Here is a 26284-nt window from a genome sequence, read left to right on the forward strand (position 1 = left end):
TGATCTGCTTAGTAATTTAGAAAATTTTAAAAAAATGTACATTTTTTGTCAGTTAATATTTTTTCAAAAAATAAAGGGATAACGAAAGTGGCACAAAGTTTCCACAATGTTTAAAAAAAAAACGCTAAAAAGAAAGTTTTTTTTTCAAACAAGTAGAAAGGAACTTTGCAACTTAATCAGGTTTTTTGTCAACCTCAACTTTTTTCTGAATATAGTTCGTAAGATAAATTCTCAATTTAAATCAGTTTTCTCTAACATTATAAAATATTATCACAAAAAATTCTAGTTTTTGCTCAAAATTTCTTTACAATTTGTATTTAATAAGCTTGCGAATTGTGCTTAGGTTGGGCTTGTTTAGATTAAGAAGTTATTTGATTGTTATTCCCGTTGTTTTGAAATATTTGCTTACTGCTTATTTGCTCATACCTCCCGCTCCTCCCCCTAAATCCGCCCCTGATCGCGTCCAGTAAAAAGTTAAAGGGATTTTGGTTAACAACACTTTACCCCATACTGCTAAAGAGTGATTTCTTTTTCAAATAAAATTTCACAAATGCTTAACCATTGGACGAGCTATCGTTACAGATGTGGATATCTGTTACAAAACATCCTTTGGTTGTGATTGTTGAGAGGATCCAAGGTATTTTTATAAACGAATTCCTTAAGATGATGCTCTGCTCTTTTATTGCTTTTTGCAGAGAAACAGTTTTTGCCAATATTTGATAATAAAACATCATTAAACATTATTTGAAACATTTAAGCGTTGGTTTATCTTACAAACTTGCGTTCAAAACTTACATTGATATCTCGTTCGAATCTGGCCTTATGTTGTTGGAATTTGGTTTTTGACTTTTGATTCTTTGAACTCTTGGTGAGTATATTGATGTTGAGGGTGTGGCTTATAACGCGTCAAGCTTGGCTCAAGCTTCTGTTTACAAAGAGTAAGTACAATATTTGCTTCTCTTTCTTATTTCATTTGATAGTAATTATGATCAGTACAACAGTCGTTATTGTGTTCTGTTCTTTCTGCTTGGCCCCTTTTTTGGCCCAATCTGAAACTCTATTTGTCTACCCGGATGTTTTTAATGAAACAAGTCGAGATAAGTTTGTGATTGGTTCTTTTCCCGACTACTTTCAGTTTGGAACCGCGACTGCCGCCTACCAAATCGAGGGCGCCTGGAACGTTGATGGCAAGGGTCCCAGTATTTGGGACACTTACGTCCACTCAAGCCCAAGCCCGGTCTACAATAATGAGACTGCAGATGATGCCGATAAAAGCTACTACCTTTGGGACCGAGATGTCCAAATGATGCAGGAACTCGGGGCGAAGTTCTACCGCTACTCGTTTTCGTGGCCTCGGATTCTACCCAAAGGAGTGTACAAATCTGACGACGACGTGAACTGGGCAGGCGTACAGTTCTACAATGAGACGGTGAATAAATTGATCGCTGGCGGAATCGAACCTGTAGTCACTCTTTTCCACTGGGATTTGCCGCAAGCACTTCAAGATCAAAACGGATACCTCAACGCCGATTTTCCGACATGGTTTGCAGGCTACGCCCAGTTGTGCTTTCGTCTTTTTGGCGACCGTGTTCAGAATTGGATCACGTTTAACGAACCACAAACCGTCGCAGACTGTTTTGAATATGGAAATTGTGCTCCTGGAATCTACATGCCTGGGGTTGGGGGCTACCAGATTATACATCAGTGGCTTCTAGCGCACCAAAAAGCCTGGCATATTTACGATGATAACTACAGAAGCGCACAACAAGGATTAGTAGGGATGACAATTTGTGGTGGATGGTGTGACCCGAGTTCTCAAGGTCAAGCTGACATCGATGCTGCCCAAAGGTCAATGCAGTTCGGGATGGGATGGCTGATGTCTCCTTTGATTGGAACAGGTAATTACCCTCAGGTAATGATAGACTACGTCGGAAATACTAGCAAGGCCCAAGGCTTCAACCAGTCTCGGCTTCCGACTTTCTCTGCCGAGGAACAGAAACTGCTTCTCGGAGCTTCCGACTTCTTCGGTTTGAACTACTACTCCGGGGCTATCTGTCAGGCTGGAAACTGGACACCTGATCCGACTCCAAGTATGGCTAATGATCAGTATGTAATAGCGTACAAACCAGATGATTGGCCAAAATCAGCGTCCAATTGGCTACAAAGTAATCCGTGGGGTATCCGAAATATGCTTAACTGGGCACAACGTTATTACAGCAATTTCAACACCCCGTGGTACATAACTGAAAATGGGTGGAGTTCCTACCCTACTCCGTGCGAAGATACAATGGACGTGAACAAAACGCAGTACCTAGTCGCACATGTGAACGAAGTTTACAAAGCCGTGCAAGATGGAGCCAACGTCCAAAAGTACATATTCTGGTCACTAATGGATAATTTTGAGTGGCGCGACGGCTTCAGTAAAAAGTTCGGCGTTTACTGCGTAGATTTTGATGACACTGACAGAAAAAGGACTGCCAGGTATTCGGCAAATATCTACGCTGACATAATGAAAAATCGTGGCTTCGAAAACCAAACTATGATTAATGAATTGATTCAAAACGGAATCCTGACAGCAGTTTGAGTAGCATCACAACTTTATATAAGTTAAAATTTCGAACATAGACAGAGAGCGGCTGATGGTTTAATATAGTTCTTAGATCTATAATCAGCTTGTAAAGAATCTTTTAACCCCGTATTGCATACTTATTTCAATAAAAATTGTTCTTGACGGAGAGTTATTGTTCAGGATAGCATTTATTCGTTCCGCTATGAAACTTGATACATTTTGTAAAAATACAGCTTTACTCTAAGGTCCACAAATATTTTGCATCTATCTAGATGTCATTAATATTGCACACTTCAAAAACAAAAAGTGCTGAACTGAAACAGAAAAAAAACATCATGAAAAATGTCTTAACAAAGCAAGCTGCAAAGCAAGCTTAAAAGAGCAAGTGACAATTCATTGAGCCACAAAAACAGTAGATCTTTCCTCGTTGAAAGATACAAGTAATCTCAAAGGGTATCGTCAGTGGGTGCATTCAAAGGACTTTCTCTGGCTTATTTCCTACTTAAAGAAAATATGGCATGTAAAAAAAATGATACCAACTACTGGGTGTTTTGTAACGAACCTTAAAGATCTTGCCATAAAATTTACATATTTGCATTTAAGCCATAAAAACTATGCTGACCGTTTTCTACTTTATACTGGTCACTTTCAATCATCTCAGGCATCAAAAATTGAAATTCTATTATTCAGAATTTTTAAAGTGTTTAATAGACTCTAAAAGTGTGGACTTAACCGGAGATGTTGGTAATTTTCAAAATACTCAGTCTAAATCTACTCTCAGTTTTTTTTTGTTCTAATGATCTGTTTACACCAACTCATCCTGTTTTTTTTTTGAATTTAAAAAAATAGATTAAGATCCGAGTTCTCTGAATGAGCGAATTCTTCATGGGCAAAAGATAGAATGTTCGAAAATTATTTCCAATTTTGAAGAAAAGAAGCAATAAAATCAGCCAATTTTGGACTAATTAAACGGCACTCTTTGGTTGAGAACTTCCGCACATATGATAATTTGTTCATGAAAATAGCGCCCATTCTGAAAAGCAACTGCTCACCATGATTCAAATTTGACCATTTGAGTTCCAGGCATTTGAGTCATTTCAATTTAAGTAAAACTTTCAAACTGATTGGTTCATAGTTAGTTGTTCCTGTAAAGGGTTCCGCAAGTTATTTAAATGAAAGAAGCATTTCAGACAAATTATGCCTCACTCAATATAGTATCAGTCTGGTTGCTAGTTGAAGTTTTTTCGTTAATCATATCATAATAAACAATTTTTCAACAAACATTTTTGATTTTTCATTTCGGCTTCCGACCATTTGCTTCACTTTAAAAGAACATTCATTTTTTTAGTTATGGCTTTTTTCTTGTTTTTTTCAGGTTCCTTCATTTTGATTCTTTTTCTTGCTTTTGTTTAAATCTTCTAATTCTCAGTTATTGAAAATATGGATTTTTAACCAAAAACATCGGAAATATCATTTAAAAAAATCATGAAAATCTGTTATATTTATTTGTTCCATTATTCAGTTATAAACTTAGCAAAGATAACCGGTTACTCTGCAATTAGCACAGAATGTTCCGACTATAGTTTTGTAAAAAAAAAAAACAGAAAAACTTGACAAACTATGGTAGATTTTTCTGCGTGATGTGATAAAAATATAATCATTTCTGTTAGAAGAAAAAACTTTTTTCCGAAATTTTTTGAGTTTTTGACGTTTTGATTATAAAAATGACGCTAATAACTTTTTAAAAAAATTTTACAAAAATTTCAAATAGGTTTTTCTCGAACCAAGAAAAAATTTTCATTTTTTCACGTCGTTGACATAACGACTGAAAAAGCTTTAATATGATAAACATCACTCGTATCATTCCGATGAAGATTTCTAGCAACTGATTTTGCGTAGGAAACAACAATGAAAAAAATTAAGACAAAACCGAACCCAAAGTTTTTTCACATTTTCAAGGGTCGGAAAAAGTGAAAAAATTTGCTAGTTTTCTTAAATTTTCGACAATGAGCTTGCTTTGTGCAGCAGTTTTTTTATTTGATTTTTAGAGGCGGTTTTGAATTTTCACACTGAACCTGATCAGCCCTCTTTTGAGCCTTGCTTTGTAAGTTTTCGCCTATTTTCTAAAAGTGTTGCTACGCAAATGTAAGTTAGAGTATAAATGCATACAAGACTGCTCGTATCAGGGCGAAGCCCTGAAAGTTCCGACTGCTTTTTAACGTTTATGGAGCAGTAATAACATAAACAACATAAAAAAATTAAATGAAATAAAAAAAATGAAAAACGTTTTTTCTGAAATTTGAAAATTTTTCTATGAAAATCATCCCCCCACATACCATATAAAGTACAAAACAATAGATTTCGCTCCTTGTAACAAATCAATTATGGCAAATAAGCTTCTTTTTTACCAATTTGGAACGATTTATAAGACGGAAATAAATCTCCGCTTACGCGTTAATAACGCGAACTATATCGCGCGTTAATTGTCCCAAATTGGCAATTTTTAAACCCGCATATTTTTTTACGAAAAATGGTCACAGGTGAAATATCTTTTCAAATTTAGGCTTAGGACAACAATAGTTTTCGAATGATTTTAAAAAATTCCGTCAAAAATGGCTAGTTAAAAAGTCGAAATTTGTCTGAAGAAATAAAAAAACCATCCCGAGCACAAATATTCCGTTACTTTCGTATCAAAAGTCGGAACAATAAAGGCAAGCTCATATGGCCAGTTGGCCGCTTGGTCAAGAGACAAGTCTCTCACCCCGATCAACCGGTTTCGATTTCCTTCTTTTGCAGACGTTAAAACATGTAGACCCGAGAGACTATAGACCCATTTGATAATTTTTTTTACTGTTTTTGGTACTAATTCGATTTAGCCTTGATTAAGGCTGACCGCCAATAGAGCAAATTGTCTAAAGAATATTTTTACCGGTTCTTTTCGCTAGCTTGCACCAATTTGTACCGTATCATGTTTTATGATGATATGCTCGATCGAAAATATGATGAATTATGGAGTTTTTTAGAGTTTTTGCAATAAATGCTCTGATTAATTCGAGCATTCAACTTCATAGTTATTACCAATTTACGGAGATTGAGTGCGAGTTTTTTGGTGTCGCGGCCCGGGAACCGAAGAACACACGAAGTCGACACAAAGGGCCTCGTTTCCTTAATATTGATCCAGAAATCGGAATAGTGCTCACAACAAATAACCCCGATGACTGCCAGAACATTTCCTGTTTTGAGTCATATCGAACGGAGCGTTCAGATTATTAAGTGCAAGTTCTTTAACAAATATGTCGACGAGTTAGAGGAGGAAACGTTGATTGGCTCTGGTCATCCTCAGATCAGATATCAGGAAACGGGACCAAGGAGAGTAACGCGCTGCTTTGTTGGGGTTATCATTTATTGATAATCGAAATGGTTGGCAGTACTTGGAGACTGTTTACTGCACCTTCGGAGTCGGAATACCGTAACGGCGGCAAGGAGAAGGAGATTAGGTAAATCGGAGGCCTTTTTTACAGGTAGAGCGAAACAGAGGCCTTTTCATCGGGTATCGTGACCACTACGCCGATAATTTCAAGGCCGACAACATCATAGCCGTTATCTGCAATCCGCAGAGGCCGACAACTTCGAAGGCAAGCAGTTTTAGAAGTCGACATTTTGGTGCGCACATGTTTTTGGAAACTAGTTTCCGCATCGGTGCCTCCAATCTCCGAAAAACTGTAAATAGGTTCCAGAAGTTCACTTTCAAAGTCCAAAAAATTTATGCATTAAAATTACATACACTGTATTCATGTTTAAAATATTGTCGTAGGCCAGCACCCCGTATTTTTCTCAATATTCAAATTTTTTGGGCAGTTCCGTGGAATTGAAGTATCTTACAATCGGTAATTAAACATTTGCTTTACATTTTTTCTCGATACCAAATTTTTTTTGGATATATGTGAGCGGAAAATTGATCCGTGAAATTGGAACATAGACAAGAGGTACTAGAGTAGTATTTTGGTTTGGTTTATGACTCGAACCCACTGAAAAATTTTGTGAAACAAGAAGAAATTGTCTAAAACTCCTCAAAAGGTCCCCAGAAATCTGCGAAATTGTGCTGTACGATGACACTAACCTTATGTTAAGTGGTCTAGTAGTGAATTATCAGGCTAATTAAATTAAGTTTTTTCATCCTCAGGTTTCTTCCGTGTGTGTTGTTGGAACTTAACCAATTTGCTTGATACCCCATCCAGCTTTGATAAACTGGAAGCCAGTTCGCTTCAAGTGTATCAAATCCGTTTGCTCCCATCCGATTTTTGACTTCGTTAGTTAATAGTGATGTTAAGTGGACAGGTCCTGTGATCTTAACTGGGTTCAGTTCAATTTTTTCATCCTGTGTTGTTGGAGTTCAACAGACCTTCCTAATTTTACATCCCTGTTGGTACTTAAGCGAAACGTAGCCGTCGCATTAACATAGGTCACTTGAAAGTATGGTATTCATTCTAGGATCAAATTCCTTGGATCACGCGCTTCACAAACTTCTCGCTCCGTAGCAGAAGCGCGTCAAAGATACTTGCTTTACAAAACAAGCTTTAAGTTTGAACCATAACTTGTCTCACTGTAATGACCTCGTAATTTGGCACGGCACCATTAATAATACTAAAAGTAGGCACCGCAGTAATAACAACCGCAAATTGAGTAGTGAGCAACTTGTCAGTTTTTTAATTAGTTATTAGACAATTATTTGTGCGACCGATTACTTTAGACGCAACAGAACTGAAGATAAAGAGTAAAGCTCAGTTTCAACAGGTATTCTCGTTCTGAACACCGTCAAAGACTTCATCTCTAAGCGTAAAGCTAAAGACCAGGAACTAATTGAGAAGTTCAAAGAGCTCCACCAGCCTACTTCCAAATTTACGTACTTAAAAACACTCGTCACAGGCAAAGCAAAACCGCAATTGCGGAGTTTAGTTATAGTGGCGTTATATACAAAGATGCACTGGCCACCTTGCAATGGAAGTTTGGGCAACCACCCGCTGTTGTTGGCGCGCATCGTGATAAGCTGAATACTTTTCCACCACTTAAGATGCACAACTCGCAAAATATCATTAGTTTCTCCTCTGCCATATCTGGCCTCGTAGCAGTTTTCAAATCATTGTCCTTCAAAGATGATCTAAGGAGTGTTAATATGTTCAGACAAGTTGTTAGTAATTTTCCGCCTTACCTGTTACTGTTATACTGTTAGGCATAATTGACTTAGCCCAATACTCATAGATTTCATTAAATGGCTAAAAGAAAAAGCCGAGGGGCATGAAAGATCACGTGCACGTAACTCTGAACAAAGAGCGAGGAATCAGTTAACCCAAAAACAACCAAAGTTTTTGCAGCAAATACCAAGGTATCTAGTAAATTACAGGAAAGGCCTAAGTTTCCGCCGTGGGTTTTGCGCTAGGGTAGTCATGCATTGTGGAACTGTGCTGTTTTCAAGGAAAAGAATGCTACACAGCGAGCAAAACACGTAGCTGAACAGAAACTTTGCTTCGCTTGCCTCAATGGCCGTCATAGTTTCCGGCAATGTTCTAGAGCTGAAAAAAATGCCCGGATCCAGAGTGCGATTGCAACCATAATGTCTTGCACCATGAAGCCGAAAAATTTTTTCCTCGGAAGGAAATACTGATTGTCTCAAATAAGGCTGGCGCACAAAAGTCTATCGAAATTACAAACACAACCATCCATGCCAATGTTAGTGATGTGCATGACATTGAATCGTCTAAAGGGCTGTTTCCAATTGCAACACTTGGTGACCTCGGATGTAACCAGTCTCCTGACGTTGGTTTTTGAGATAGTGCATCGACACACTCGTGGGTGTCTTTGTCACTCGTTAATCGTCTCAGCTTGGCAGGGGATTCTGTTAATTTGTCAATAATTGGTTTCAATTCAACCACCGTTAGTGAGACTCGAGGTTCAAGTTTACAGTTTCCTCCGAGACGAATAATAGTGACTTCGTGTTCACTCTGTCTGCATATGTCAAAGACAATATTCGTATTGGTTCAGAATTAATCAATATTGCTGATTTGCAGAATTAACATAAATAATTAGCACCTATTAAGCCCGCTCAATATACTTATGAAGACTGTTGAAATTATTAGAGGACACAACTACTATCACGCCGTTGGACCCATTGTGTTCAACTTGGGAGATGATAATAATTCACCTAGTTCCCGATAGGTTGGGTCGTAAGTGGCCCGTTACCGCTGTCCGTTGGTTCTACTTCTTCGTGCGTCAAGTGTGTTGTTGAAGATTGATCTTGGACTGACCAGATAAAATCCTGGTACAAGATGGATTTTTATGGTGCTTTCAGACAAGTCGATGACCGTTCCGCCGCGGATACACATGTTTTATCCATTCTTAGTTCTGAAACCGTTCACAATGGCGAAAGATACGTTGTGCTTATGCTTTGGATTGATAGTAAAGTCAACTTGCCAAATAATTCTTACTCATCGCTCGCGCAAATTAGATCATTGGAGCGATTGGTAAGTAAAGACCCTAAACTGCGCGAAAAATACGCAGACACAATTACAGAGGACAATAGAAATCGCTATGTCATTACTGTCGAACCGCATGATCCACGTAAGCGTTTCGATCGCGTAATGTGCGCTGAGTCTTTATTGGGGCTTCTAAGTTTCACGGCACATCCTTAAATAAATCCTTATTGGTGGGTCCGGACCTGCTCCAACAATTATTGTTTGTACTTTTGCAATTCAGTCAACACAAGTACGCCGTGTTCGCGGATATAGAAGCTATGTTCCTCCAGGTAAGAGTCCTCGCACGCGATCGAGTTTCGCTCCGTTTTTTTTGTGCTTAGAAATACCACTTCTGATGTGGTAGTTCACCAGTACACTCAGCACGGGATTCGCCTTCATGCGCCAAATTCGCTTTACAAAAAACAGTAATTGATAATATATCCACAAACCCTCAGGCCGCAAAGTCGTAAATGAAAAATTCACTTAGACGATTGCTTGGATTCGTTTGAGTGCGTTACCGATGCAATTAAGATAGGCCGTGATTTAGTTTCGTTGCATAAGCTGGGAGATTTAACTTGACTAATTTTGTCAGTAACGCTGATGAAATTAATTTAGCAATGAACCCCGAGGTATACAAAACATCTTCTTTGCCCGTCAAAGAAATATGTAAAGGTGCGGAACAATCATTACATGTCTTAGGTATTAAGTTGGACCATATGAAAGACACATTGATTGTTAGCAGAGGTTTGGATTGTGCTCTCGATACGGCAATAACTCAACGAACAGGTTTGAGTTTCGTCTCTACTGTGTTTGACCCTGTTGGGTTAGTAGCTCCAAACACAGCTGGGACCCGTCTATTGCTAAAGATATTTGAAAAGTCAGTGACCAAATAAGGGATGACGATCGTCAGAAATAAGTTTCTCGGATGGCACTCCGGTCTCCCAATCTTAGGGCAACTGACTATTACCCGCTGCTATTTCTCAGAACCTGTCACCCAAATTCACATGTTTGGTGATAGCTCACAGGACGTTTTCTGTGCGGTTGGGTTTTTGCGTGCGCGACTCTCGATTTCGCATAAAGCTCAAATTTTTTTCATTTTTGTTAAAACTCGCGTTGTGCCGATGAAAGCGTTATCTATGCCTAAGATAGAGCGTCAAGCCACTCTGCTCGCCACACGATCGAAATATGATATACTGAAGGCTTTTACCTTTAAGATTGATCATGTCTACATGTGGACAGTTAGTACTACGTTTTTACAGTGGCTAAAGTCCAATGACAAATAACCTGTATTCTTTGCTAACCATGTCGGCGAAATCCTCGAATCGACTACTTTTGATGAGTGGCACCGTATTTTGAGCGGCGAAAATCCAGTTAATACCGGTACCCGAGGGATTTCTTCTGAAGCCTTCAAGGATACAGGCTGGATTATTGGTCCGAGCATTCTCAGGACTACTGATAGGCTGTTTATAACCTGAGAACGTGTGATCCTTAAAACTCGTTTGAAGGGTCCTTCTCGTGATGTCGATGATTGCTTGGAGACATCATCTTCCTTAGTCACACGGGTTCAATTGGGAAATGTTCAGTTCTTTTACGGGATATAAAAGAGTCGTCGCGTTTATATTAAGAATGCTGCCTTCACAAAAGCAGTTTCGCGGTAAGGACTTATGAATCACCGACCCCATTGAACTTGATATTGCAAAAAAAAAAAAATTCATCTTGCTCAGATAGAATTCTTCCCCATTGAGTTAAAAACGCTCACCGCTGGCAAAACTATTAAGAAAAGTGGTAAAATTGCAACATACTTGCCATTTATTCGTCCCACTGGTACCATTCGTTCCACTGGCTAGATCGTTTGCTTAGTGAATAACGTTTGATTCTAAGCACCCAATATTACTCGACGCCCGTCATACCATAGTTCGCATGTTGGCCCGCAGCCTCCACCATAAGCATTTTCATCAAAAATTAGACTACATGCGCTCCATTTTAAGAGTGAAATATGCAAAACCAGGGATGCGTCGACTACTTCGGTCTATCGAAAATCAATGTGTATGTCCGATTTACCTGTCTCGGAAATAAGCAACCACCCTTTAATCATACGGATGTGGATTATTCTGGAACGCTTTAGGTTCCGGTTTGCAGAAGCGCTGAAAAAAGATGGGGATTTATTTTCAATTGCCTCACCACTAGGGCTGTACATCTTGAGGTTGTACTATCTCTGGAAACTAGTTCTTGTATCATGGGCTTTGAATGGTTCATTGCGCGGCGTGGTACTTCAAGCACGATCTGGTCGGATTATGGCACGAAGTTCGTTGGTGCGGAAAAGAAATTACTTGCCTGCATCAGGAACTGGAACGTCATTGCTCCAAACATTTTTGCATACAAAGGTGTTGCTTGCTTGGAAATTTAACCCGACAGGCGCACTTCATCATGGCGGCTCCTGGGAGCGCCTCGTCCGAAGCGTAAAGCGCGTGCTTTACGTTATACTAGGCAGTAGGCGAGTAACTGAGTAACTGAAGAGGTGTTAGGAACAACACTCTGCTGAGTTGAGCAGGCCCTAATTTTGAGACCAATCACTCTCGTTAGTACCGATTCACGTGAGTTGGAAAAGTTAAACACAAACCACTTTTTGCTTGGACAAACTGCAACAAGCTGTCCTTCGCTTTTACCTGGAGAGCAATCCAACCACAAGAAAATATACGTGCGAGCGCAGCCGTACGCTAACGCTAAGGCTATGATCCAATAATGAATAAGCGTGTCGGGTGGCACACTCAGTCTGACTTCACTGTTAAAACAAGCGATCTCGTATGGGTGATTGAGCCCGATAGTCCGCGTGGGTACTACCCTCTTGCCCGAACTGTGAAGCTACATTATGCGCACGCCCGACCTTGTTAAGACTGCAACGCGTGAACTCACTCGGCCGACCGTTAAGCTCGCTCGGGTTCTTCCTTTTTCGGGGGCTGAGATATTGCTACGCAAAAGTAACTTAGAGTATAAATGCATAAAAAGACAAGCTCGTAGGCCAGTTGACCATGCGGCCAAGATTCCAACCTGTCGAGTCCCCCCTTTCGCAGACCCTAAAACATGTAGACCAGAGCCGATATAGTCCCAATTGACCATTTTTTACTGTTTTTTTGGTTCCAACTCGGTTTAGCCTTGTTTAAGGCTGACCGCCAAAAAGGGCAATTTGTCTCATGAACGTTATTACCAGTTCCTGTGGCTAGCGTGCGCCGACTTTTACCGTTTTCATGGCAGATTGCCGATGTTTTATGACGTTATTCTCGACCGAAAATATGATGAGTTATGGAGTTTCCGAGATTCTTTGCCAATAAAGGCTCTTATTATTTCAAGCATTTGCCTTCAAAGCTTTTACCAATTTTCTGAGATTGAGTGCGCATAAAAAGAAAACAGGTAATTTTTGTATACCATTTCACAGTTTTCCGCTATAGTTTGTTGTACCTTACCAGTTATAAATTTTAGCCTTGAGTTCAGAGGGAACTAATTTTTCGCGTAAGGAAGTTTGTTCTGAAATTCTCAAAATTAATAGTGTAAGCAACCTATTGGAAGCGCCAGCCCAAACTCAAATGCTTGTTAAAACTTCATTTATCATTGCCGCAAAAAAATGTATTCAACGTTTCTTGGCCCTTACGCGAAAGAACTATTCGAATGTTTTTGGAACTATATCCATTGCCAGGTTAATAAAATTGATATAAACTGATTTACAGACGTTAAAACATCATAAAAAACCTTTAAGTGTTTCAAAGCAAAAAGTAAAATATTTGCACCAATCAAATTTTAGCATTATTACGTAAGATTTCCCTAATTTTAGTTTTCCTTGAGTTTCTGAGATTTTAAATCTTTCTTAATTTTACCTCAACTAACTTTTTAATTTTACAATTTTTTCGATCGACATGTTCGATAATTTAAGCCAAAAATGTTTTTGAACTTAAATCTAGGTGTTAGCTCCCTGCTCCTTGACTCATCCCGCGTGTTGATCCCTGGTCTCAGTTTCCTAAATTGAAGCGCTTCTAATGTTAGGAGTTTCATTGCGGTGTTTAAATGATCTATTATCTCCCATTTCCATTGTGCAGTGGTCGCTTACTTCCCACACTGACGTATTGCGAATGCCAACAGGCGAGTCCTCTTTCTTATGTTCCTCAATCCTTGTGGCCAAATGTCGAACAGTTTGTCCAAAATAGGTATAATTACATTCACAACAAGACAGTTTGTAGACCACATTGGATTTCAGATCATGGGAGAATAAGACTTTGATTTTTTCTTTTTTTTTCTTTCTGGTTATAAAATTTCGATTTGGGAACATTTTTGATTCTGACATGTCAGTTTTTTAAATTTTAGCCATGTTATACATAGACTATAATTTAAGTGTTGAGTCTGGCCGACATAGGTGGAGTTACATCCACTACATAAAAGCTTGTACACCACTTTGGATCTCAATTCACGAGCAAAGGAAGTTTTGAGGGATGGCAAGCATGTTTTCAATTTTCTTGTTGTAAAAATTATTTGTGCCCCGGATATTAGCCGAACCTTTGCAGCTAACAGTTGAGATGGATTGCCTCGATATTGCATTGTAAGTAGGGGTGGTGAGTCTTTCAACCATTTGTCATTTCTCGGTTCTGATGCCTTCACCTCTAAACTTTTCTTTCCCTCAATGATCATGATAAGAGTTTCAAACACTACCCTGTCAGACCAATTTTTTGGATATTGATTTTCAATCCATAGTTTCAGATTGTTTTCCAATGCCTGGTCAAAATACTCCCATGTTGAGGTACTTCTGAAAACCCTATGAACCGCCCCTTCAATAACGTTTCTTTTGTACTGCAAAGGTGCACAGCCTCTGAAATTTAGAATGGTGCCGGTATCAGCGGGTTTTTGGGACCAACCACACGTGACCTTTTTTGCTGAATCCACGTTGACATTTAAGTCCAAAAAGGCCAACTATCGAGTTCTTCTATGGTGAACTGCAAGTTTGGATGCAACTTCTTGGCAGCCTCGAGAACTACCCCAGGATCGCCCTTGACCGTTCTAACTATGTCGTCCACATATCTTAGAAAAACTTTAACACCATTCACAGTCCGATCTGCTTCCCGTTGTTTTTTGCAAGTCATGCAATATCATACTGCTTCAGCGATGTCTGCGTATTCGGATTCTGATATGTTACCACACCCTAAGTGGTACCAGTTCAAACAAGCTTCGCATTCTACTCCTTTTGTCCGATATGTCACCTTTTTCTGACATCTAGGGCACACTTCCTTGTTACCCTCACTTAGCACCAGGGATTTCAATACAATATCAATATATTGAGCTCAATATCAATATCTTTCATTCAATATCAATATCAATATCAAATAGGATGAAATTTCAATATCCATATCAATATCAATATCTAAAAGCTCAATATCTCAATATTATCACTATTTTAAGATACCAGAGACCAAATTCAATATTGAATTTCGAAATATATAATTAAATTTGTTTAGTTTTTTGCAATGTAATTGTTTTTTGTTTAATTTGTTTAATTTTAATGCTTGAGTGAGTTTTTATCACCATTTGTTTTATGTGTATGTGTTAAAACGTCACGTTTCAAGCAATGATACAAAATCCGTTTTTCTCAATATCTACAAAAAATTCAATATCAATATCAATATCTAGCCTTCAGTATCTCAATATTAAAAATTCAATATTGACATCGTCTCAATATTCAATATCTGATCATTCAATATATTGCAATCCCTGCTTAGCACAGTCAATTTTGGTACTTCTTTCTTTAATGCAGGTTCGTATTCTTTGAGCCACAAATTAGCCAATATTACTGCATATTACCCAATACTCGGGAATTAACACTAAAATTATAGTCTATGTATAACATGGCTAAAATTTAATAAACTGACATGTCAGAATCAAAAATGTTCCCAAATCAAAATTTTATAACCGGAAAGAACAAAAAATTAAAAAATCTCAGAAATTTACAGGAAAATGTTATTCATGATTACGTAATTATATTATGTAATTACAGTTGTTCAAATTTGAATGGTTAAAATGTTTTGGAGCCTTTTTAGACAGGTTTCTCATTTTTCAGATCTTTGATCGTTTTGTAAATATTGTAAAATTTTAATCCTGATGATGCACAGAATGTGCGAAAACGTTTGAATTAACATTTTAAGTTTCGTTTAAGACTTTGATTTTCTCGATATTAAAGCATGAGCATTGGGTTTTCTCGTCTCGCTTGTCATCAGTTGCCCGGGTTTCTATCTTAGTTGGTATTAATTTTGCTCCAAGAAGTTTGCTTAGTGTTTTTACGACTCACATTTGGATCTAGAATAACTTTTAAAATTTAAATCAAGAATAATTATCTACAAATTCGGATTATAAAAGCAAGGAATTGTCATTGTAATGGAACCCACAAACAATTCTTAAGTCATTGAATAACTGAAATCGTGGATGTAGCCTCAAGTATTACCTCAACCTAAAACTCGCCTTACCTCAACATAACAATCATAAAACACACTCTAGAAATTTAAATTAAGTACTCACATCGTAGCACACTCAAGAAAGGGAAGTATTTCAGTCGGTAATTAACTCGAGAATTAAATAATGTAACTAAATGAGTTTTAATGTTTCAATGACAAAGACAAGTTTTAACTCTAGGATGTAGTTTCTCATGAACCATTGGGACACTCAAGCTGTCCACCTTTCCACCGAAGGTTCACTCTAGTTCAGTTCAAATAGTAATCCAATCGAGTGATAACAATCCAGTTCTCGGGAATACGCCTGTCTCTGTTTCAGATGGGACAGCTCTACTCTCGTTCTATTCCGACAGAAATTGCGAATAGCAATTTCCCACTGTTTTATCTAGCAACTTTCCCGCGATTGTTGTTCGATCGTTCTGAATTCTCTTTTTCGGTTTTCAGTTATCGCGAGAAAATCGTGCATGACAGGCTCCATTCGAATTTTTGAAAAATTAAATTTCACCCCAAAATTAAGTGCTCTTGCTTTTCTCAAGGTCAAACTTCCAAATATGACCGACTGGCACACAAAATAAATGTTCAATCGAGTTGATTTACCGGCCACGACCTGCTTTAAGCAAAAAAGTTTCGGTTTGTAGATAATCAAGTGTTTGATTTTGATCGTTTCTAAGAAACTCTTTTGAATTTTCTGATTACTTACCCTATCAAATCCGAGAAGAAAATTTCAACCGAAAGAAGAGGTTGCTGGGATTTTGTTGAAATACTCGTATGTCATTTGTCAGTTCACTGACTTGGTTGTCTAGAATTAAAAGACTCTTAACGGAATTTTATGCTATTTCCGGAAAAGGAGTGAAACAATACTGATTTATGACTTTCAACTTTTAAACTGACAAGTAAACAACACGGTTAAACAAAGGTTGCTGATTTTGACTTGACCCACTTAATTGAAAAAAAATGATGAGAACTTCTTCCCACTTTTAAACATCGAGATTCATTGGTTTAATAGATTTCTTTTCTGCAGAAGTCGCGCCTTTTTATTTTTTTGTAAGAAAGAATTTAAGTCTTTGGGAAAAATCGAAAATCTCAAAATTTTTTGCTCTTTTTTTAAATTGAAAAACTAAGGATATGGGCCAATTTCAATTTTTGAAATTAAACCTTTCGTCCTTTATCAGTATATTATATTCAAACACGTTATTTCCTCAACAGCTGGGCACTAGGTGTCTTTCATCAAGAATTCGAAATTTTTTATATCTTAATAGACATATAATTCCATCTTTTCATGATAACAATATTTCATCACTTTTTTCCGGCTTGTTAGGTTTCGGCCTATATTATATCGGCTTATCGAGCGAAGTGTTTGTCTGTGCGTGTCTGTGTTTTGAGGGCGAGGGAGCTCAATAACTTCTTATTTGTCTCAACTTTTTTCATTTTTCTCATTTTTTCGGGCTAAATAGGTTTTCGGCTATTTTATATCGGCTTAGTTGACTCTAGTTTTTCACTTGACAAGCGAATGATGTTTTTTGGGAGTTTCGAGGGCGAGGGGGACTTATCATATGCCTTAAATCTTGTTGATGTTTTTTTCGCTTAAAAGGTTTTTGCCAAGGCATTTGTTACCGCTCTGTAAATTTTTTTCAGATGCTAATTTCACATTCGCTTTTCTCGGCATGTTTTTGCTTCAAAACTAGCCTTATTCATTGTAATAGATCTAGTTTTTTCGACATGCAATTTTATTGTGTTGTATCACTAGAGCAACTGACGCATATGACACATCTCGCGTCTATACTCTGGGTGGTCGAGATGCTTGAGCTTCCCAAGATCTCGACTTTCATGAGCAACGATCACGAAACTTTTATCTCCAGAAACGAACTGTACAGCGCTTTTGACCTCTCCTTTCTTCAATTTTTTGTATTCAAACGGAGATTCGGCTTGTTTGTATGTATGTCGAGAGACACTTTTTGGTATCATCTAGTTTGCTGATAGAAAGCTTTGAATCTGTGATTTTTCCATCTTCCTCAGCTATTTGTCCTCCGTTCAAATCTTCAAGCCGGTATCATCTGGAGATAAATGTACGGCAAAACAAGAAAGCTGGCGCAGGATTAGTTATTTACAAGTTCATTAAATACCGCTTCATGAGTTTCGTTCAGTACCGATGCAAATCTTTCTGAACAAATTTTGATACTGGACCTGTATTTTGAAAGTTTTCCTAGAAATTAGCTGTTGATCATAGGTGTCGTTTACCGACCTCGTAATTCCGGCAATGTGTCTCAAGTTACCAATTCACTGGTTGTTGATCGACCTGTGAGGTGTAAGAATGCGGTTCGTAGATACACAGACAAGCCTTCCGCGCATGTTGCAACGTTGCCTCTTGCTTTTTGATAGCTCTTCTCTGGATTGTCAGCAATTGACAGGCAGATTGCAGCAAACCAAAAGTTAGAATTCAACTCAAAAAAAATTCATAAATGAATCATTGATTTTAACAACCGCCTACTTATGTCACATATGAGGTTAAGAAAAACAGGCCTTATAACGATTGGCTCAAGCGTCAGGTACACTATCTCTTGTGCTTTTATACCTCATTCAGTCGGAGCGAATTCGGTTCGTGTAAGACATGGCACTACAAATCGTGTTACCGCTTCAAAGCCACTATCAAACCCCCCACTCTAGAATTAAGAACGCCCCATGGCTAGGTCTCTAAATACCTAAAACACGCGAACGCCATTAAAAACAGGGTCAGAAGCTCTAGTATACCTGTTAAAACGAAAAAAGATACAAGACTCTATTAAAACCCACCAGTTGATATGCTACAGTACTGCAAACATACACACCGAAAAAGGCATCGGGTTAACAAGAATACAGCAAAACGAGATCAACAATCTACCGCTCATTTCAATTAATTAACGACATCGCAATACAGCGTTATCGCATAGCACGTGAAGTACATCAAACGAAGCGTAAGTGCTTCGCGAAACTGATTCTAGCATAGCCGTGATTGGCCAATCAAAAGCACGTGAAGTACATCAAACGAAGCGTAAGCGCTTCGCGAAACTGATTCTAGCATAGCCGTGATTGGCCAATCAAATGAATAGATTACCAATGACTGAAATTGTCACAACGAACTGCGTGTTCAACAAGTTCAACCACAGATTAAAAGATACTGACTTTTCACAACAGCTCCGAACTAATATTATTGATAAAAACGCCGTAAAAACGTACAGAGAAAACGTGTAAACTAATTTCAAAGCACCAGATCTACAGAATAGAAGGTAGGACTGAACTGAGGGATGAAATAGCACAAATTTTTTTGCTAAAGGCTTACTGAAACACCAGTTTTAGTCAATATATCTGCGAGTTGATTCTTTGTGGATATACAACACTCTAACGTTTTCCTTCTCGATATTTTCACGTATAAGATGTATTTCTAAACGCAAACGCTTCTCCGTAACGTCGTTTTTCGACTTCAACTCCACTGACACGTCGTTGTTGTTAATAAAGCACAAAATTGGAATTCTATAATCAATACGTTGGTACAGGAGTTCTGTCAGTAATTGGCGAACAAAAATTGCTGTGTCTAGGCGGTATATGAGTGCCAGGTTTTCAGCAGCCAGTGTAGACTTGACAACCCGTCGGAGACGCTTTGATGACCAACTAAGAAGAGCGCAAACTCCCGAATTATCTGTAACAAATATTATGCAACCCCCTTGACTTCCTCCATTTTTCACATTGCCGAACGAAGCGTCTATGAAGCAAACGACTTGTAGAGTCTCAAGTTTCATAGTTGACGGAAATCTTATGTCAATATGCTCACATTTAGCATGCTTTATCATTTTGTTCAGCAAAGATAACGCATCAAGTGAATAATTATCACAACATGACGACAGGCCATTGAGTTGAAAAAACGTCTTAGTCGAAAAAAGACGTTACGGAGAAGCGTTTGCGTTTGGAATTACATCTTATATGTGAAAAAATCGAGAAGGAAAACGTTAGTGTTGTGGATGTCCACAAAGAATCAACTCGCAGATATATTGACTAAAACTGGTGCTTCAGTGATGTTTTACCGAGAAGCAGCGGTTTTTCCCGGTCAACAACTTCAGCTTCAATTTTACATTCCACTTCACCTATTTTCACAGGTAAAACTACTAATGCGAACGAATTAACAGGTGGAGCGTCACCAAAACGAAATGGAACCTCACTTTTCTAACAAATAACAGACTCTAAAGAAAACTGATTGGTAAAAACCGACAACCAACTGCTTCCGCAGCCAGTTTTTAAACATGCTGTGTCAATAATTGCTGCAAGATCTGCTTCTGCAAAGTACACTTCATATTGCTTGTCTAGCGGTACTTCATTCATCAGTATGATGTTGAAACTTTCATGTGCGTCGAAACCTTCGCCCTCTTCATTGTTACAACTCTTCGTAGTGTTAGATTCTGATAAATTAACACTTTGAGACCCATGTGGACAGCTTTTTGCATAGTGGAACGTTGAATCGCAAATTTTGCATCGGGTAACATAGCCATTAATAACGGGATTTCGACCATTCAGTTTCTTATGCTGGAAAATTCCTCGGTTGTTACCTCTAAAGGGAGGTTCGAAACAGCGGCCACGATAACCTGATATGCCACTTCCGGCAAACATAACTTCTTCTTTCACACAAGACAGATCGGGTCACGACTTGATCACTCGCAACGTGGTTGAATAATCAATTCAAGGCACTTTTCATTGATGAAAACGTTTGATATTTGCAAGCCGTGAGAGCCATTTTCTTGCTAGTTTCATCGAGTAAAGCATTGTCCAGGAGTTTAAACGCAAGAACCGCATCTGGAAATTCCATATTTTATTTTTTCGCGGTATTTTACTTCTGCTCAAAACCGAACACATACTCCATCGTACCATTGTTCTCTTGACGAGTGTACTTGCTGAAAATTGAATAAGCCAAATCAACCGAGTCTTTTTTGAATCACTTGTCAAGATCTTCTAGTAATATTTTCACTCCATCATCTCTATTGTAACGGATTTCATCATTTGACATAGCAGCTTCTCGAGCTGAACCAGTCAGCGCAAGAGCAACAGCTAATTCTCTCTTAGACGGCTGTAGATCTGTCAAAGTCTGCCACATGGAAGTTTCTGTTTTCCACACTTCATAGGACGATGCACTGCCCAACGCCTGTGGGTTTTTGAAGCCAGACATCGAGGATACCTCCTGCTACCAATGTTAAAACGATCAAAGATACAAGACTGTATTAAAACCCACCACCTGATATGCTACAGTACTGCAAACATACACACTGAAAAAGATATCGGGTTAGCAAGAATAGAACGAAACGAGATCAACATACCTTTTGTTTTTTAACCTAAAACTCTCCTTATCTCAACATAATCACAAAATGCACTCAAGAAAATTAAATTAGGTACTCACATAGTGACGCGACTCTAGAATTAAGTAAATGATAAGCAACTCTAGAAGTTTTCTGCAATAAGTAGTTTTAAACTAATAAGTTTAATCTTCTGAACCATTGGGCAGCTTCAGCTGTCCACCTTTCCGGTCAAGGTTCTCTCTCGCCAAACGACGATACTCTCGCAAGATTTCACGTTTCTCTCTATCAGGAACAAGACAGCTCTACTCAAGTTGTTGATTGCAGTTAAATTGCGAACAGCAATTTTACTCTTGACTGATTTTTATCGATTTTCCGGCAATTCTGATATTTTTCTTCTGATCAATTTAACTTCTGATTTTCAATTGTCGCGAGAAACTTGAGCATGACATGGTCGATTCGAATTTTTATAAAATTTCTTTCGTCCCCAAAATCAAGGTTAAACTTCCAAATCAAGGTCAAACTTCCAAATATGACCGACTGCCACATAGTCAACAAGGATCTTTGAACATTTTTAACTGTCCTTTTAGGTTCCAAGACCCACAGATGCGCAAAGAATAAGCAAATTTGTTGTTTTTACTTTCATCGCATTATGGAAGCATTTAGAGTTCTGGCAAATGGAATGTTAATTTGAAACTTATTTTTTTAAAAGCGTTTCTATGAACTCATTCCCGAGCGTTTCCATGATTGATTCCTTTCAATAGCAGTTTTTGGACTTAATGTTGCCGGCTTAGTTACCGCCTGACATATGTATGTATGTACTTGACATATGTATGTAGGTCCTGTGGGCCCGGGATTTACTCCTTTAAAAAAATGAGTTTTGCTGTTCTAATTTTCCAAGTACTGGAGATAAGTTCGTTGTAGTTTGTTTCAAAGTGTCCATAGATAGAAAAGATTTAGCTTTTTCAGACCTATTCTCTCGGATAGTTAAAGGCGCTTTGGTAATCTGTTGACAAGCGCAGTTGCTCTGAAAAAGAAATTCTTAGCGGCTTCCGTCTGATTCTCTGTCGGCTAGACATCAATGCTATAATTGTGTTTTCATGCTCCGCTTCGCCTGTGTTAGTATTTGCAGAATTAGACAGAAAAATAAAGCAGAATTCGGTATAATGAGATTATACGGTCTGAGATCTAGACTTTACGAGACCTTCCTTTTGTTTTGACTACTAGTGAAGATAGTTCATATTTCAAGGATATTCTTTCTGGATATGTTTTCTTGTTTGTTGTTTTGATTTAAGGGCAATAATTTTTATTTGTATGACATAGCTAAAAATATATGTAAATGGAACTCGTCTTTGCTTCAGATTGCAATTTGCTCATCTTCGCTCACTGCGGATAGACAATACCCATTCAAATGGTCAAGGGAGCCTCGTTAATATTAAGTTCTCTCCTCAGAAATGACGGCGAAAAAGAAGCGCAAAAAACTAAACTGTTCGTACCTCGGGGTTCCCAGAGATCACGGGGTAATTCCACTAGAGCTGAGTGCTCAATGTATTCCGCCTCTCTGGGCGGCCCTGCTCAGTATTGGGTTTGACGCAGGCTCGGTTCAGGACGACGGGGACCCGGGCGGCGAAGTATTAACTATATCGTCGACAGTGAAAACGGCAACAACCAACTATGATGAAAACGAAGATTGCGGCTTCTATGTGAATGAAGAACAGATTGGAAATTTGGACAAGGACTTCCTTCGATTTGTCAAGAAGTTATTCGGCAGCATTGAAAACGTCGAGGTAAAAAGTTAATGCTGAAGAAATCATAGGGACTATAACATAATGATTAAGTATCAGTGAACGTTGTGATGATACGCGAAGACTCAAGAAAGAAGTAACGCAACTAGGGAAATGAAAAAGGGAAAAATGATAGAAAATTTTAAACAATAAATTGGTAATTATTACGTCAGTTTTGCTCTGTTGTTCTATTTTACCTGATTCTTTTTTGCTGAAACGCTCAAAAGTTCACATAAAACTCTAAAAACGAACAGCTCATTTTTGAAGCTACAATTAAAAATTCTTGCATTTCTGTATATTTTTGCAAACTGCACAAGAAAAAGTGTTACGAGAAAATCTTTAAGTACTTGTTATATTCCAGATCAAAGTCGTACGAATTTTGTTCCTCGGAAGTAAGGCGCTCAATTTAGATTTCAAGTTTTGATGTTTCCGTATAGTCAGGCAAAAATGTACATAAAACGTTTTGTTTTCACGCAGGGAATGGCTAACATCAATTACCACAAGCTTTCAAAGAAAAATTAATTGAGTTTTTAAAATTTTCGGTATTTTTGTTATTTCAGTATAAAGGTCGCATTGATTTTTTTCCTCGTTTTTTCAAGAAAAAATTCGGAAAGTTTGATGTTTCACGTATTGAAGTTTGATACAATAATAATTTTGTTCCGCTGGCGATTAGCAAGCGTTATCAAAATAGAATATAGACTTTTTTCGGGTAACAACTAGTTTAACATAATCACTTAAATCATTTGATAGCTTGCTTTTTTAAGAGTAATGAACGTAGTAAAGACTCTTTTATAGGTCTTGCTGATTTTTTTTCCAGGAAAAAGTCTTCATATATTGATGCCTTTAAGTTTATATGCACTTTTGAAATGAATTGAAATTCATCTGCTGAAAGTGACCTAAATAGGACTCCTCAAATACCAATGTGGAAATGGCGCAAAAAAACGAACGATTTCTAGTTTCGAAAGTGGAATTTAATTTTTAGATTTCCAGCGGAATGAAAACTTTACCTGTTGATCCAGTTTTCTCAAGTTGGGTTAATCAAAAAAGCGCCAATCATAAATCGTTCTAGAAATTCAAAGAGCTTAAAGGGCATCCTTTTCTTCGAAATTCGACAATTTTTCATTTTTCAACTCCTGATTTTTCACCCTTGCGATAAGCAATGGTATTCCAATCGGCTACTAGACTTTTCTTTGCCGAAAATATTTTCGTTCACAGGACTCATCTGGACTCCTGGTTTTACCTTGGTTTATAATGATTTCAAATTTCTTAGTGTCTCCTGCAAACTTAGCCTGGAGCTAACGAATACCCCTGAATTTGACTAGGACTTGTTTTTTGTTTCAAATGGTAGATATTCCGGTTCAAAAAAATTTCGGCCTATTATTTGTCTGCTTATGTTTTTTCGTCTTAGTTACCACATCTTAGAATCATTTATTTTTGGTGCAAACAAATTTCACTCTAGTTGCTTTAGTTGTCTTAGCATTTCAAAAGTCCGGCCGTTACGAAATTTGTTTTTCACATTTGATGTAATTTTACTAGATCGATATGTGAAAAAATTTTTCTTCGACTTTTGTCTTTTTTATTGACTTAATAAGTTTCGGTTCAATTTATATCAACGTAGTGGGCTCCTATTGCGTCGTTTTTGGGGATCGAAAAAAGTTTTGTGTGTGCGTGTGTTCTGATTTTTTTTGGATTTTTTTCGTTAGGAAATGTTTCTGCTCAGATATTTTCGGCTTTGTTGCCGCTTGGTTATTAGAAGTCCAAATTCAATCAAACATCTGGTGCATCTGGAGTAGAGATAAACCAACAGCTTGAGACCGCAAAGGGTTGCGGCTCGAATCCGGTCGGGACCTGTTTTGCAAACTAGAGTTTTTGTGCTTTTTCGAGCTATCGTCCGTCTGATTATTTTTGTCGGCTTAGTTCCTGTAGCCTGTTTTTTTGAAGGTTCAGCTTTCTTCCAAAACAGTTCAACCCCCATGCTTAAGAAGACAAAACCCGGGAGTTCGATTCCAGTCGAGACCTGTTTTTTTTTGCAAAAAGATTTTTTTGGCTAATTTAGATTATTGTCGGTCTGCTTATTTTCGTCGGCGTAGTTCTGCAGAAATGATGTCTTGAAAATTTGTTTTTTTTTTGAAGTTTTTTGTTCCATTTTTTTCCGTTTGATTTTAACCATAGTCATTCATATTTGTATCGCAAAGATTTCGTCAAATTCTAAAAGTTTGAGCTGATAGATATTTTCTTTTGAAACTCGAAAGTTGAAATTTGTTCGAAAAGTCGATCGTTTAGTTTTGTCCCATTGTTCATTGAAACTTTTATTGAAATTGCTATTTTTATATAGATATTTAATTTGTGATTTCAGAAATCTGGGGAAAATTTGAAGTTTCTGTCATTTGTGTCGCGAGTTGGATCCATTGCACAAGAACGAGAGATCAAGTGGAACGTCATACGGTGGAACGAGGCTTCTTTATATGTTCAAATAAACTCGGCTGCTTTTCCCGAGGGTAGCCGAGACGCGTTTGTTCAGCTGCTGGAATACGCAGAGGAGGAACTGGAGTGCGAAAACGTGGTGGTATGCATACCAAGCGAGCAAGATCATCGGGATGTTATAATGAAGACGTTCATGTTCCTGGGATTCTCTCCAATGCGACCTGGTCACCCGTTGATACCTTCTGTTGACAAAGTGGAAGGAGCCGACAAATATATGTATATGGGTTATATTATTGGTTGAAACGTGCGGAGTTTCTGAGAAAAGTCTTGAATTACCGGAGCCTTTTTTCTATAAGCCTCATTAACTGGAACCAATGCAACTAAGAGAGCTCTTATTTGGTATAGATGAAAGTCTCCGGTACTTCAAGTCAATATGGTTTAAGTCTGGCAGTTTTAAAATATACTACTTATCATAATTTTTTAATATAAAACTGCTCGAGATTCCATTTTCTCAAAATATTTCGTTTCACACACTGTAGCTAACCGCAGGTCAACACATTTGATGCTATTATGTAAAAATAAGTGTGGATATTATTACTGGTATATTTTGTGAGCATTCAGTTCCCCATTTTTCGCGATCATCATATGCTTACACGATTGATATAATTGAATATTATTCAAGATTTTTAAATAGACCTGTTGCCGTTTTTTGCTGTCGACTTTATAACTGATACTTTCCAAAACTTTTGAGCACTGCTATGGTTAAATCACGATCAGATTTAGTGCTCATTAGTTTATTTACAAACGCTCGACCCTTGGTCGTAATCTTCCCCACCCTACAATAAACTCAGTACTGAAACAGGCGTAGTTTAGATTAGTTGGAATCGTTCATTTATAGCTTAAACTGATGCTACTAACATGATGTTTTATGTAATCAATTACGACTGAAACTCAACTTCATTCACTCTATTAATTCAGACTTCTTAAACTAATCGTTTTCTGGGTTGAATTAAGGTTATTAAGTATTGAGATATGTAGATAAATTTCGCGTAAGAGGAATCTCCAACTACCAAATTCATGCGTTCGAGTATGATGTGCTGCTGAGGTAATCTTCATATATAAATCTAGTTTTTTGACTTATTGGAAACATTTTTTGTTAGATAATTGTTTTTGAAGGTTGTTTTCTTCATTTTTATTCTTTTCA

General features: G+C 37.8%; 3 protein-coding genes across 4 annotated transcripts in view; all 3 read left to right on the plus strand.

Annotated features, from left to right (window-relative positions):
* The window catches only part of LOC134852870 (uncharacterized), a 191386-nt gene that overhangs the window by 114127 nt on the left and 50975 nt on the right, over positions 1 to 26284 (plus strand). The window lies entirely within an intron of this gene.
* LOC134857245 (lactase-like protein) lies at positions 884 to 2726 on the plus strand. The gene has a single exon (XM_063873625.1). The coding sequence runs from the start codon at positions 986 to 988 to the stop codon at positions 2582 to 2584; it is 1599 nt and encodes a 532-aa protein (XP_063729695.1). The 5' UTR covers positions 884 to 985; the 3' UTR covers positions 2585 to 2726.
* On the plus strand, positions 22237 to 26072 carry LOC134857246 (uncharacterized). The gene is made up of 2 exons (XM_063873626.1): positions 22237 to 22659; positions 25013 to 26072. Exons 1-2 carry the CDS (start codon positions 22327 to 22329, stop codon positions 25379 to 25381), a joined length of 702 nt encoding a protein of 233 aa, XP_063729696.1. The 5' UTR covers positions 22237 to 22326; the 3' UTR covers positions 25382 to 26072.

This window comes from Symsagittifera roscoffensis, chromosome 1, assembly GCF_963678635.1.
Source record: "Symsagittifera roscoffensis chromosome 1, txSymRosc1.1, whole genome shotgun sequence".
NCBI lineage: Eukaryota > Metazoa > Xenacoelomorpha > Acoela > Convolutidae > Symsagittifera > Symsagittifera roscoffensis.

What these genes read in the sequence shown, in the direction of transcription:
- LOC134857246 (XM_063873626.1), top strand. Translation starts at nt 22,327, where the DNA reads ATGACGGCGAAAAAGAAGCGCAAAAAACTAAACTGTTCGTACCTCGGG. An exon ending in GCAGCATTGAAAACGTCGAG is followed by an intron (nt 22,660 to 25,012) that starts GTAAAAAGTTAA and finishes TTGTGATTTCAG; the next exon opens with AAATCTGGGGAAAATTTGAA.
- LOC134857245 (XM_063873625.1), top strand. Translation starts at nt 986, where the DNA reads ATGATCAGTACAACAGTCGTTATTGTGTTCTGTTCTTTCTGCTTGGCC.